The sequence below is a fragment of the Narcine bancroftii genome, chromosome 5 (genome assembly GCF_036971445.1).
Source record: "Narcine bancroftii isolate sNarBan1 chromosome 5, sNarBan1.hap1, whole genome shotgun sequence".
In the NCBI taxonomy this organism is placed as follows: Eukaryota; Metazoa; Chordata; class Chondrichthyes; order Torpediniformes; family Narcinidae; genus Narcine; species Narcine bancroftii.
Window position 1 is genome coordinate 187,812,363 of NC_091473.1, and position 14,282 is coordinate 187,826,644.

A 14,282-nucleotide genomic window follows, 5' to 3' on the forward strand; every position below is an offset into this window, starting at 1 on the left:
TGGGTGCTGCACGAGGTGCAGCACGCGTCTGGCAGTGACCTAGTCCAGGGCAGCGACCACATGGTTAGAATTTGGTCATGTTGGATGAAATCTGGCGGAGGTAAAACTGAGCCTCCGCGTGGCCGAACCAGGTCTCCGGCTCCTGAACCCAGAATTCAGGCAGCTTGATGGCTATAGCACTGATCCCAGGTTCACTCATGATGGGTTCAAAGACGTTTGAACCAGTCGGGGTCACCAATTGTAGCAGCAGCTACACTGCTACTGAAAGAACACACAACCAGACGGGTTGAACTCAGTGAGCAGAACTGATTTATTGCAGGCCGCTGAGCTGAACTTATACTCCCAGCCTGGACCTGGCTGAGAACTGTGCTGTGGGGGGGGGGGGGGCGCTGACATCACCTGGGCATCACGTGATTACCCCAGCGCGGGCTTCTGAGCCCTGTGCTGAGAAGGGGAAACCCCCATTTTGGCCAGCTGCCCTGCAGCGTGGATTACAAGTGGGGCCAGTTCGCCTGCCTAGTGGTGTGGCGCCACATATCCACTTTGTACTAAATATATTCACTGAGGTCGCCTCCACTGTTTCAACAGGCAGCGAATTCCACAGAAAAGCAGCTCCTCCTCATCTCCATCCTAAATCTACTATCCTGAATCTGTTGTAATTCTTTATTTATCACACTATGAACCATATCAACCAATATATTTCCAGATGCATCTCTTTAAATATTCAGTGACATTTTCTCTTTTTTCCCCTCATCCCTCCCTTCCCCCTTCCCACCCCCCTCCAAAAACAGTAAATATTGAACATATAAAATACAATAAAACAATATCTTTATACAAAAGGAATACAACCAAAAAAGACGTATCATCTATTTATACACATTAAATCTGATCGTGTTTATCTTCTTATCATTTTAGGTGGTGGTGGTCTGAGACCTGCTCTTTCTGTTATGTTCCATATATGGTTCCTAGGTTTTTTCAAACATTGTAACTTTGTCTTTTAAATTATATGTAATTTTTTTTTCCAATGGGATACACTTAAACTTGGTTATATATTCCATTAATGTTTATAGTCATAACGTGGCCATCTTATATCTTAATTTTCACTTCTTTTCTGCCTCTTCACCACCTCCATCCCCTTTTTTTCCATTACTCTTTTTCAAGTTTTCCTTTTTAATCTCAATATATGACAACACACTTGTCAACAATCCCCACAAGCAATAACCCTTTAACCCCAAATGAACCTCCCCTCCTTGGATTGCCCCTTGTCCCTTGACGGCAACCATAACTCCCCTTTCCATTTGATTCGTGAACTTACTGACAAGCATCAACCGATTTCGCACTAACCATTGTTCTCCCACCCCCAGCCCTCCCCAGAGAACACTATTTTCCTATACATATAACAAAGCTCTCTCTTTTTCTTCCCTTCTTCCCCTTCTCTTATCCATCTTTAAATCTTTATATGTACATTATCTTTGCTTTATATTTTTACATATTTTTGTATATTTTCTTGCCGGTCTTCCTTCTTGTCATTTCTCTTCCTCTCTTCTCCTGTCCTGCAAATGTTCAGCAAATTCTTGGGCTTTCTTTTGGTCCGAGAACAGTCTATTCCATTCCCCAGGAATGAATACTTTGAGTACTGCTGGATGTCTTAATATAAAATTATCACCTTTCTTCCATAAGATTGTTTTCGCCGTGTTGAATTCCTTCCTCTTCTTTAAAAGTTCAAAGCTTATGTCTGTGTAAAAAAATATTTTTGTCCCTTAAATTTCAACGGCTTATTGTCTTCTCTAATCTTCTCTCTTGTCATATATCTTAGAAGTTTTACCACTATGGATCTCGGTTTTTGATGTGGTGGCGGTTTCGGTACTAGTGCTCTATGCGCCCTTTCGATTTCTTCATGTAAATCTGTCATTCCCTGCACCTTCAGGATCCATCCATTTAATAAATTCCTTCATATCTAACTCTTCTTTGCCTTCTTTCAGGCCAACTATTTTTATGTTGCTTCGCCTATTGTAGTTTTCCAAAACGTCAATTTTTTGTGACAATAAATCTTGTGTCTCTTTAATTTTTTTTCGGTCTCTTCCAACTTCCCTCTTAAATCATTTATCTCCATTTCCACAGCAGCTTCTCGTTCCTCCACATTTTCTACTCTTTTCCCTATTTCAGACATGATCAACTCTAAACTTTGCATTCTGTCTTCAGCTCTTTTCATTTTTCTTTTGTTTGAACTAAAATCTAATTGTAGCCATTCTTTTAATGACTTCATTTGTTCGTCAAAAGAGGCTTTATCTAAACTTTGTCCTTCTATTTTACCTTCTTTCCTTTGAAATTCTTGGTCTTCTTCCTCCTCTTCTGTGTCTATGTCATCTTCTCTGTATCTTTTTATCTTCATCCTTCTCTGCTGAGCTGCTTCTGTATCCTTGCTGGGCCTCCAGCTGCTGTGTCTCCTGTTGTTGGAACTCCTGCTGCTGTGTCGTCCCATTGTTGGGCTTCCCGCTGCAGGTTGACCCACAGCTGAGCCTCCTGCCGCAGGTCATCCCCCTGCCGATTGCCCCGTTGCCGCTTATCCTCTTCCTGTCCTTCATTCCCGTTCTCACCGCTCTTTTTTCTTGTTTGCTTCCCCCAGTCGAACACCCCGATACTGGGCATCCCTCAGCTGCCGCTCCTCAGCTGAGTCCCCTCCCACCAGTGTTAACTTTTACTTGTGCACTGGGCAGTAACTCTTTGCGCATGCGCAGTTGCACACCTCTTCTTGGCTCTGAGGGTCATTTTTGAAGTCCACCAGTTGGGAGGACACCAGTCCTCTGGGGACTCGCCAACATCGGAGATCGGCCGCTCCTCTCCATGGTGGCTCTCTGCTCCGACGTGCAGGTAAGGCCGCCTTCTTTCTTCTCCAGTGATTTTCCTTCTTCCCTTTTCTCTATTGTTCTTACTTTTTTTCTTTTGGGTGCCATCTTCTGTCTCTTCTCTGTAACTTTATCTTTCTCTTCCTGTATTTTATTTTTATTGAGCTCTGTTTTTTCAAACTTTTTTTCTTTTCTCTGGAGAGGGCAAGTTTCACTCAACCAGCCAGTACTCCATCAAATGACTCCCTCCACTATCGTGAATCTTGAGGTTAGTTCTGGTCTCCCCCAACAAGAAGAACATGTGTCTAACTCTATCTTATCTACGCCTTTCAGAATTTTATGTTTCTATAAGATCCCCTCTCATTCTTCTAAATTCCAATGAGCGCAGTCCCAGACGACTTGATCTCTCCTAACCCTCTAATTTCTGGATGATAATGATCACATATGTATGTAAAGATATTGTTTGAAACAAATATACATAACTAGTAAGGGAATAGATTACTCAGTTGTAGGATACTGTTCATCAATCTCACAGTCTGTGGGAAGAAACTCTTCCCCAGCCTGGCAATCCATACATATGCAACCAGTTTAAACAGAATTTCTCTGGACCAATATACATGTGCACACACACTACAGAGACACTCTCACACAGAAGCTGAGGTTGAGAGGAGATTGAGACATGAAAGCTGCCGTCTCTAGGGTTCATGTTATGTGGGTCTCTTCGCACTCTTGTGTCTTGTTCTGTGGATCTCTGCGAACTCTGGATCTCCAGATACTTTAACACTAGGAGATCTTGGACTTTCACTCACTCTCTATGTAGTCTTGCTAGCTGTGGAATCTGTGGGCTTGCACTGGACTGGGAAGCTGCAGACCCATCTCCAAAAGGAGTTCAGCTGGCATGACCAAGGCTCGGGAGAGCCGCCACATTCTGACTTCTCACGCAACCCCACTCTGCTCTGTCCGCTTAACTCAAGTTTGTTACCGGCTTAGGTCTGTCTCGGATGAAGACCAGCCTGTGTGTGTGGTCCCAGCGCCTACCGCATTAACCCCGACTCTGCATGAGATGGAATATGTGGTAAGATTGAATTTCCTCTGGTGATGGGCACAGGTGTGTGGTGGTGGACACGCTGGGCATTCACAGCCATCCAAAGGGCCAGGCAGCGTTGCTGTTTAAAGCACAGGCTGTGGACGTAATGAGGATGTCTCCTGTGGCAAAGAGATTATATTCTAAGAGGTACATTAGAAAATTGGAAATCCGGATTGCTTGTGGATTGGGTCAGTCCTGATTTTCGGATTCTTCTAAAATTCAAATTTAAGGAGGAATAAAGAAGAGATGAGCAGGTAAATTTTGAGAGTTTATTCATTAGCAAATACAGTGTGCTTCATTTATCAAAATGAGCAGTTTTAAAGAAAAATAAAGTGGTCGCTTATCGTAGCTGGGCATCTGTGGCACTTATGCATGCACTCAAAAGCCTGCTAAATTTAAAAGGTTTGAGAGTTTTCAAGGTCTGGATTCTCGAGGGTCTGGATTTCTGGCCTCTGGATTTTCAGCAGGTAAAAAATTCAGAAGTTTAAAATAGGTACGCCTCACCATTAGTTCGCCAATCACACTAAAGGCAATCTCAAGCAACTGGAAAATACACATCTGGCATCTATCAATTCCCATAAGTGCCAGATACCAAGGTTTTTTTTTACAGTAGTTTGTTTGGAATCTGAAAGAACAGTTCTGCATCTCCTCGGGTAAAATGCAATGAAAAGATCAACCAAGAAGTTGTCTATTACCAGGGGTGGCACCATTAGCCTAGTGGTTAGCACAATGCTATTGCAGCACCAGCTGTCTGTAAGGAGTTTACACTCTCCCCATGTCTGCGTGGGTTTCTCTGGGTGCTCCAGTTTTGTCCCACCCTTCAAAAACATACTGGAAGTTGTAGGTTAATTGGGTATAATTGAGTGGTACAGTCTCGTGGGCCGAAAGGGCCTGTTACTGTGCTGTATGTCAAAATTTAATATTTTAAAAATAAATAACCTCTTGTCTGTTAGTCTGGGCTCCTCTCCCTTCCTCCCACTTCTCCTTCACCCACCTTTTTTTTCCACACCTGTCCACATTCCTGATGTTGGGGTCAGACCCAACACGCCAACTGCCTTTTACTTCCTGTGGTCACTGTATGACCTATTTCTGCAGCTCCTTTGTGCACCGCACTCGACCCCAGCATCAGCAGATTTTCTTTTGCAATCTATTTGACTCCTTGTTTCTTTGTCATTTAATTTGTAATGACTGATCAGGCTTGATGACAGCTAAGTAAAAACACAACGCTGGAGAAACTCAGCTGGTCAAACAGCGCACTTAATATAGCAAAGATAAAGGTACATAAGCAACGTTTCAGGCTTGAGCCCTTCATCAAAGTACATTACAACTCCAATAATCTGAAATCAGATTCTCCGAAATCCTCAGTTATCTGAATTTTTTTTAAAAGTTTGGATAAATGAGGATATCCAAAACAAATCAGAAATCTTCATTTATCCAAAGTTTTTTTGGAGCCAAACTGACCAGGGACGTTGGGCTCCCAACGCTGGCAGCAGCAGATTTTTGGTTCCCGCCGCCAGCAGCAGTGGACTTTGGGTTCCCGGCACGAGCGGGTCCTTGGCAGGGAAGTGTCGGTGATCTGCAGTGGCCAGCATTTTTTTTGTTGTTGTGCGAATTAAACATTATTTTAATGCTAAAAATCCTTTCCTTATTTGTTGTTTAAACACACCTTACAAGTGATTTGCTGTTGCTACTGGGCTGTTTTAAAAAAAAACCAACCAGTTCTCCGAAAAAAAAGCGTTTATTTGAAATAGGCCCGGTCCCGACCATTTCGGCTAATTGGAGTTGTACTGTATGCTTGTGGAAACTAGTCTGGGACGGTGTTTGCAGACTTTTGTGTTTTACTTCTTGGTACATGGTTGAACAGCAAGGATTAAGAAGAGAAGCACTGAGAGACAATCCCACAGAAAACTCCCTACAGAGAGCAAAGGAGAACTTCTTCAGGGTAGAGATTTCAGTGTTTTGCAGTCGACGGGAGGAAAACACAAACATCTGCAGGCACCGTGATTGAAGTAAGAACAGAAAGCTGGGGAAATTCAGCAGGTCAAACAGTGTCCATTATATAGCAACCAACATTTCGGGCTTGAGCCCTTCATCAGGGTATGATCAGAGCTCGTGTTAATGCATGCAGAAATCTCATAGCCCTTTGTGAGAAAGAAGGAATGTGCACTTATGTAGCACCTGAACCATGTCTGGGTATCTCCTTGGATTATAGTTGGTAGGTTGCCTTTGAAGTATGCGCAGCAAGATATTGACACATGCACCCAAACCTCCTCCCTAACCACCATTCGGGGTCCCAAACAGCTTCCGAGTGAAGCAACACTTCACATGTGAATCTGCGGGAGATCCAGTGCTGGGCGCAGACTGGGAAATTGCTTCGCTGAGCACCTTCGCTCTGTCCGCATCAGTGACAGGGATCTCCCAGCGTCCGACTTTTTCAATGCTGCACCTCATTCCTGCACTGACGTGTATGTCTATGTAATGTCAAACTGAGGTCACCCATAAATTGGAGAAGCAACATCTAATTTTCCATCTGGACACTCTAACTGGATGGCATTAACATCGACTTCTCCGGTTTCGGCTGGACCACTCCCTGTTCTCCCACTCTTCCTCATCTCTCTCTCTCTCCTTGCTCCAGCTCTGCACTCCTTTCCTCTCCCGTCACAGAGCCATTCCCCTTCCCCCGTTTGCCTTCCCTCCCTTATCCACATTACCTCCTTCCAATGGGTCTGTGCTCCTCCCCCCAACCCCCCACCATGTTAGTCAGGCACCTACCTGCATTTTGCTCATCCTTTGATGAAGGGCTCAAGCCTGAAACATTGGTAATGTATCTTTATCTTTGCTTTCTAAAGTACGCTTTTTAAAAAAAAATTATTTTTCACACTATGAACCATATTGACCAAAATCCACAAATATTTCCCTCTTGAATATACACAATGTCATTTTCTCCCCTTTCCCCCCCCTCCCTTCCCTCCCTCCTTCCCACCCCCCTCCCCACCCACTCAACGTTCAACATATATGATACATTAAACCCATTAAACAATGTCATCGCATAATGAAAATAAACAAGAAAATTGTGTCATCTACTTTTACATACTGGGTCAGTTCATTTCGTCTTCTTCTCATTCTGTCATTTTAGGGGGTGGAAGTCTGTGGTAGGACTTCTCTGTTGTGTTCCATGTACAGTTCCCAAATTTGTTTGAATACTGTGATATTATTTCTTAAATTATGTTATTTTTTTCAATGGAATACATTTATTCATTTCTATGTACCATTGCTGTATTCTCAGGCTCTCTTCTGATTTCCAGGTTGACATAATACATTTTTTTGCTACAGCTAAGGCTATCATAATAAATCTTTTTTGTGCTCCATCCAAATTGAGGCCAAGTTCTTTACTCCTTATATTACTTAGAAGAAAGATCTCTGGATTTTTTGGTATGTTGCTTTTTGTGATTTTATTTAATACCTGATTTAGATCTTCCCAAAACTTTTCCAATTTCTCACATGCCCAAATTGCATGTACTGTTGTTCCTGTTTCCTCCTTACAGCGAAAACATCTATCTGATACTGTTGGGTCCCATTTATTTAACTTTTGGGGCGTGGCTAAAGTACACTGTTTGACCTGCTTTGTATTTTTACCTCCCCCTATAGCTTCTGCAGACTTTTGTGTTTCAGTTTTGGGAGATGGTTACTCAGGATTTTTCCGGATAACCTGATATTCTCCTGAGGAGGGCAGAAGAGAAATGGGAGTTTGTAGAGTCGAAGGATATAAGTGGGATCAGTGTAGGGTGGGACAAAATTGGGAAGTGGGGTATAGAATATCTTTCTCTTTGGCTTGGCTTCGCGGACGAAGATTTATGGAGGGGGTAAAAAAAAAAAGTCCACGTCAGCTGCAGGCTCGTTTGTGGCTGACCAGTCCGATGCGGGACAGGCAGACACGATTGCAGCGGTTGCAAGGGAAAATTGGTTGGTTGGGGTTGGGTGTTGGGTTTTTCCTCCTTTGCCTTTTGTCAGTGAGGTGGGCTCTGCGGTCTTTTTCAAAGGAGGCTGCTGCCCGCCAAACTGTGAGGCGCCAAGATGCACGGTTTGAGGCGTTATCAGCCCACTGGCGGTGGTCAATGTGGCAGGCACCAAGAGATTTCTTTAGGCAGTCCTTGTACCTTTTCTTTGGTGCACCTCTGTCACGGTGGCCAGTGGAGAGCTCGCCATATAATACGATCTTGGGAAGGCGATGGTCCTCCATTCTGGAGACGTGACCCATCCAGCGCAGCTGGATCTTCAGCAGCGTGGACTCGATGCTGTCGACCTCTGCCATCTCGAGTACCTCGACGTTAGGGGTGTGAGCGCTCCAATGGATGTTGAGGATGGAGCGGAGACAACGCTGGTGGAAGCGTTCTAGGAGCCGTAGGTGGTGCCGGTAGAGGACCCATGATTCGGAGCCGAACAGGAGTGTGGGTATGACAACGGCTCTGTATACGCTTATCTTTGTGAGGTTTTTCAGTTGGTTGTTTTTCCAGACTCTTTTGTGTAGTCTTCCAAAGGCGCTATTTGCCTTGGCGAGTCTGTTGTCTATCTCATTGTCGATCCTTGCATCTGATGAAATGGTGCAGCCGAGATAGGTAAACTGGTTGACCGTTTTGAGTTTTGTGTGCCCGATGGAGATGTGGGGGGGCTGGTAGTCATGGTGGGGAGCTGGCTGATGGAGGACCTCAGTTTTCTTCAGGCTGACTTCCAGGCCAAACATTTTGGCAGTTTCCGCAAAGCAGGACGTCAAGCGCTGAAGAGCTGGCTCTGAATGGGCAACTAAAGCGGCATCATCTGCAAAGAGTAGTTCACGGACAAGTTTCTCTTGTGTCTTGGTGTGAGCTTGCAGGCGCCTCAGATTGAAGAGACTGCCATCCGTGCGGTACCGGATGTAAACAGCGTCTTCATTGTTGGGGTCTTTCATGGCTTGGTTCAGCATCATGCTGAAGAAGATTGAAAAGAGGGTTGGTGCGAGAACACAGCCTTGCTTCACGCCATTGTTAATGGAGAAGGGTTCAGAGAGCTCATTGCTGTATCTGACCCGACCTTGTTGGTTTTTGTGCAGTTGGATAATCATGTTGAGGAACTTTGGGGGACATCCGATGCGCTCTAGTATTTGCCAAAGCCCTTTCCTGCTCACGGTGTCGAAGGCTTTGGTGAGGTCAACAAAGGTGATGTAGAGTCCTTTGTTTTGTTCTCTGCACTTTTCTTGGAGCTGTCTGAGGGCAAAGACCATGTCAGTGGTTCCTCTGTTTGCGCGAAAGCCGCACTGTGATTCTGGGAGAATATTCTCAGCGACACTAGGTATTATTCTATTTAGTAGAATCCTAGCGAAGATTTTGCCTGCAATGGAGAGCAACGTGATTCCCCTGTAGTTTGAGCAGTCTGATTTCTCGCCTTTGTTTTTGTACAGGGTGATGATGGTGGCATCACGAAGATCCTGAGGCAGTTTACCTTGGTCCCAACAAAGCTTGAAAAACTCATGCAGTTTGGCATGCAGAGTTTTGCCGCCAGCCTTCCAGACTTCTGGGGGGATTCCATCCATACCTGCTGCTTTGCCACTTTTCAGTTGTTCGATTGCCTTATATGTCTCATCCAGGGTGGGAACCTCATCCAGCTCTAGCCTTAGGGGCTGTTGAGGGAGCTGGAGCAGGGCGGAATCTTGGACTGAGCGGTTGGTACTGAAAAGAGATTGGAAGTGTTCTGACCATCGGTTAAGGATGGAGATCTTGTCGCTGAGGAGGACTTTGCCGTCTGAGCTGCGCAGCGGGCTTTGGACTTGGGGTGAGGGGCCGTACACAGCCTTTAGAGCCTCGTAGAAACCCCTGAAGTCGCCAATGTCCGCGCTGAGCTGTGTTCGTTTGGCGAGGCTAGTCCACCACTCATTTTGGATCTCCCGGAGTTTGCGCTGAAGATGGCTGCATGCGCGACGGAAGGCTTGTTTCTTCTCTGGACAGGACGGCTTTGTAAGGTGAGCCTGGTGGGCAGCTCGCTTCTTTGCCAGCAGCTCCTGGATTTCCTGGCTGTTTTCGTCAAACCAGTCCTTGTTTTTCCTGGAGGAGAAGCCCAGTACCTCTTCAGTGGATTGCAGTATGGTAGCCTTCAACTGATCCCAGAGGGTTTCAGGGGACGGGTCCGTGAGGCGGGTTGCAACGTCGAGCTTTGCTTTGAGGTTTGCCTGGAAGTTTCCTCTCGCTTCGTCTGACTGCAGTTTTCCAACATTGAACCTCTTTCTGGGGGCTTTATTGTTCCTGGGCTTTGGCTTGAAGTGAAGGTTGAGCTTGCAGCGAACCAGCCGGTGGTCAGTGTGGCATTCCGCGCTAGGCATGACCCTGGTGTGGAGCACATCTTGTTTGTCACTTTCTCGCACCAGGATGTAGTCCAGGAGGTGCCAGTGTTTGGATCGGGGATGCATCCAGGTGGTCTTAAGGCTGTCCCTCTGCTGAAAAAGGGTGTTTGTAATGACAAGCCGCTGTTCTGCGCAGAGCTCCAACAGGAGGCGCCCATTGTCGTTGCACTTGCCGACGCCATGCTTGCCCAGGATTCCTGGCCAGGTTTCTGAGTCTTTGCCGACACGAGCGTTGAAGTCGCCCAGGATGACAACCTTGTCGGCTGTAGGGGTACGTTGGATGAGGTTGCGCAGGTCGGTGTAGAACTTGTTCTTTTCTGCTGGTTCCGCCTGGAGGGTTGGAGCATAGACACTGATGAGGGTGATGTGACGCTTGTTTTGAAGTGGGAGTCGCATGGACATGATTCGGTCCGAGAGGCCTGTCGGAAGGTTTTCGAGTTTGGAGGCATTGAAGCTCTTGACCATGAAGCCTACACCAGATAGGCGTCGTTCATCCGAAGGCTTGCCAGACCAGTAGAGTGTGTAGCCCGCGCCGCGTTCTTGGAGGCTGCCTACATCTGCCAGGCGGACTTCACTGAGAGCGACTATGTCGATGTCAAGTCTGAGGAGTTCATGTGCAATGAGGGCAGACCGACGTTCAGGTCGGTGGCTGTCAGTCTTGTCTAGCATGGTTCTGATGTTCCAGCATGCTAGCTTGAGTTTGTGAGCATCTTTTGAGGGGGAGGACGTGGAGGGGGAGGACGTGGAGGGGGAGGACGTGGAGGGGGAGGACGTGGAGGGGGAGGACGTGGAGGGGGAGGACGTGGAGGGGGAGGACGTGGAGGGGGAGGACGTGGAGGGGGAGGACGTGGAGGGGGAGGACGTGGAGGGGGAGGACGTGGAGGGGGAGGACGTGGAGGGGGAGGACGTGGAGGGGGAGGACGTGGAGGGGGAGGACGTGGAGGGGGAGGACGTGGAGGGGGAGGACGTGGAGGGGGAGGACGTGGAGGGGGAGGACGTGGAGGGGGAGGACGTGGAGGGGAGGACGTGGAGGGGAGGACGTGGAGGGGGAGGACGTGGAGGGGGAGGACGTGGAGGGGGAGGACGTGGAGGGGGAGGACGTGGAGGGGGGAGGACGTGGAGGGGGAGGACGTGGAGGGGGAGGACGTGGAGGGGAGGACGTGGAGGGGGAGGACGTGGAGGGGGAGGACGTGGAGGGGGAGGACGTGGAGGGGGAGGACGTGGAGGGGGAGGACGTGGAGGGGTGAGGGACGTGGAGGGGGGAGGACGTGGAGGGGGAGGACGTGGAGGGGGAGGACGTGGAGGGGGAGGACGTGGACCTGTCCTCGGGCCTGCGCAAAGGAGCTTTTAGGTGGAGTGCAGTGCGCGCAGTACTGGCCCCACCCTTTACACCCATGGTTCGTGTGCCGTGGCCAAGCAAGCTGGGACGTGGCAGCGAGGTCCTTGGGTGGTAGGTTTTATATCGGAGTGGCCTTCTCCTATGCAGGTTTCTTACCCGGGCTGGAGATACAACAACGGATGGCCTGTTTCCTTAAGAAAATATATGCTGACGTTGTAGAGAATTCAAAGGAAGTTCACAAGGATGATTCAGGGAACGAAAGGTTTATCATATCCTTTGACACCTCTTGGCTTTTAGGAGAATAGGGGGCGGGGGGGTTCCCTCATTGAAACATTTCGAATGTTGAAAGGCATAGACAGAATAGACGTGGAAAGGTCGTTTCCCCACGGTGGGATAGTTGAGGACAAGAGGGCACAACTTTAGGATTGAAGGGCATTCACTTAGAAGAGAGATGAGGAGGAATTTCTTCAGCCAGAGGATGGTGAATCTGTGGAAATTGGTTCCCATGGGCAATTTTGGAGGCCAGGTCAACGGGTATATTGAATAATCATGAAGAAGGCTCGCCAGCAGCTATAATTTGTGAGATGTGTGTCACAAAGACTCCTGAAAACTTCTACAGGTGTACTGTGGAAAGCATTCTGGCTGGCTCCATCGCTCTCTGCCATAGAGGTGCCATGTCTCAGTGCAGGAAAAACTCCAGAGGGTTGTTAGCTCGGCTAGCGACATCACGGGCACCAGACTTCGTCGAGGACATCTGCAGAGGCGTGGCTTAAGAAAGCAGCAACTATTCTCCAGGATGCACACCACCCAGGCCGTGCCCTCTTCACTCTGCTACCATTGGGTGAAAAAGGAACAGAAGCCTGAAGGCGAGCACCCAGCAGCACAAGGACGGCTTCTTCCCACCTGCCATCAGATCCCTGAATGATCAATGAACCCCAAACACTGCCTGACTTCGACTTTTACTTGCACAATTTTTCTTTTAATTTTTAAGATGTGTTAAATTTATTTTGTAAGGTTTTGCCCTCTTGATGCTGCAAAACCACGAATTCCGTGACACGTTCATGACAATAAAGTCTGATTCTGGTGGGTGCCTGGATTGAAATGCCAGGGGTGGTACAATAGGGACTCTTTGGCAAGCACACGTGGAAGTAAGAAAAATAGAGGGTTATGGAGGTGAGGTAGGGTATGGTTAGATTGTTGTGGATCAGGTTTCCATAGGACAGCACAGTATCATGGGCCGAAGGGCCTGCATTGTGCTGAAATGTTCTGTGCAAATCACCTGTTTTTTTTTGTATGTGTATTGAAACAGAGACAAGAGTCCATTAACCCAGAGAAAGCACTTAGAGTGATGACTGATGGCTTGTGCAGCATAGTTTAGTCCTGGAAAGAAGTGGCGTGCTGGCGAACTGCATGCAATGAAGCTGAGTGTCCTGGGCTGAAGGCCAGGCATCCTCTGGCCTTGAATTTCCCGTGCAACCAGCTAAAGTACTGGTACAGATGAAAGAATAAACGATCAAGGTTTTCAGACTTTGCCAAATTCACAAATCATACGATAATCCAATGCAGAGAGAACTTGTGAACGAATGCAGGTTTCTCCTTTGTGGCAGGCCAATCACTTTATTTTCTGCAATGTGCCAGAGAAACTGAGCAAGTCACGTGGCATCCAGGGGCGGTAAAACGGCAACCAGGGTCCTTCATCCGGAAGAAGCAAAAAACAGACCGGCATCTGAATAAAAAAGGGTGGAGGGGGGAAGGGAGAGGAGAGGAGGGAGAAAGGGGCAGGGGGAGGAAGAGGTGGGTGGCGAGGAGGGAGGAAGGGGCAGGGGAAAGGAGAGGAGGGAGGAAGGAGGGGGCAGGGGAGAGAGGAGAGGAGGAAGGAAAGGGTGGTTGGAGAGGAAGGGGGTGGGTGGAGAGGAGGGAGGAAGGAAGGAAGGGGGTGGGTGGGAGAGGAGGGAGGAAGGAAGGAAGGGGTGGGTGGAGAGGAGGGAGGAAGGGGGTGGGTGGAGAGGAGGGAGGAAGGGGGTGGGTGGAGAGGAGGGAGGAGGGGGTGGGTGGAGAGGAGGGAGGAAGGGGGTGGGTGGAGAGGAGGGAGGAAGGGGGGTGGGTGGAGAGGAGGGAGGAAGGGGCAGGGGGAGAAATTTCAAGTTCATTTATTATCAGCCAATAGCACAAGTACAACCCGTTGAAACAGCATTCTCTGGATCTCAGTGCAAAACACGCAGACACACATCCGGGACATAAGAATTCATACGCAGGACAAATACAAGCTGTGTGTAGGGTGAAAGGGGTCCTTAATGATTTTGTACATCCTGTTTAGATAATGATCCCAGTAGATCATATCGATAAGGGAAGGAGGGATGGAGGCCTCAGTGATCCTGTCTCCCACTCTATGGTCCTGTGGATTGACCTCTATCTGATCCAATTCTCTACAGTTGTACCCACAATGTGAGGCAGCCAGCCAGGACGCTCTTGATAGAGCTCCTGTAGAAGGGTAACTAATGGTGGCCGGTAACCTTGCCCACTTCTTCTCAGGAAGTGCACCTGCTGTTGCGCCCCACTTGACAAGAGAGATGATATGTGTCTTGTTAAGTGAACTCCAAGGAAATTGGCACTCTCTACTTTCTCCACTACCGAGTTTAA

General features: G+C 47.8%; 1 protein-coding gene across 6 annotated transcripts in view; it reads left to right on the top strand.

Annotated features, from left to right (window-relative positions):
• shc1 (SHC (Src homology 2 domain containing) transforming protein 1) overlaps window positions 1-14,282 on the top strand; it is a 103,562-nt gene that overhangs the window by 47,036 nt on the left and 42,244 nt on the right. Inside the window, exon 2 of one of the 6 annotated variants that reach the window (XM_069940247.1) lies at window positions 3,837-3,921. The exons of the other annotated variants lie outside the window; for them this stretch is intronic. Within the exon in view, the coding sequence (XP_069796348.1) occupies window positions 3,910-3,921 (12 nt within the window). The 5' untranslated portion in view covers window positions 3,837-3,909. The remainder of the gene's footprint in view (window positions 1-3,836; window positions 3,922-14,282) is intronic. 6 annotated transcript variants of the gene reach the window in all.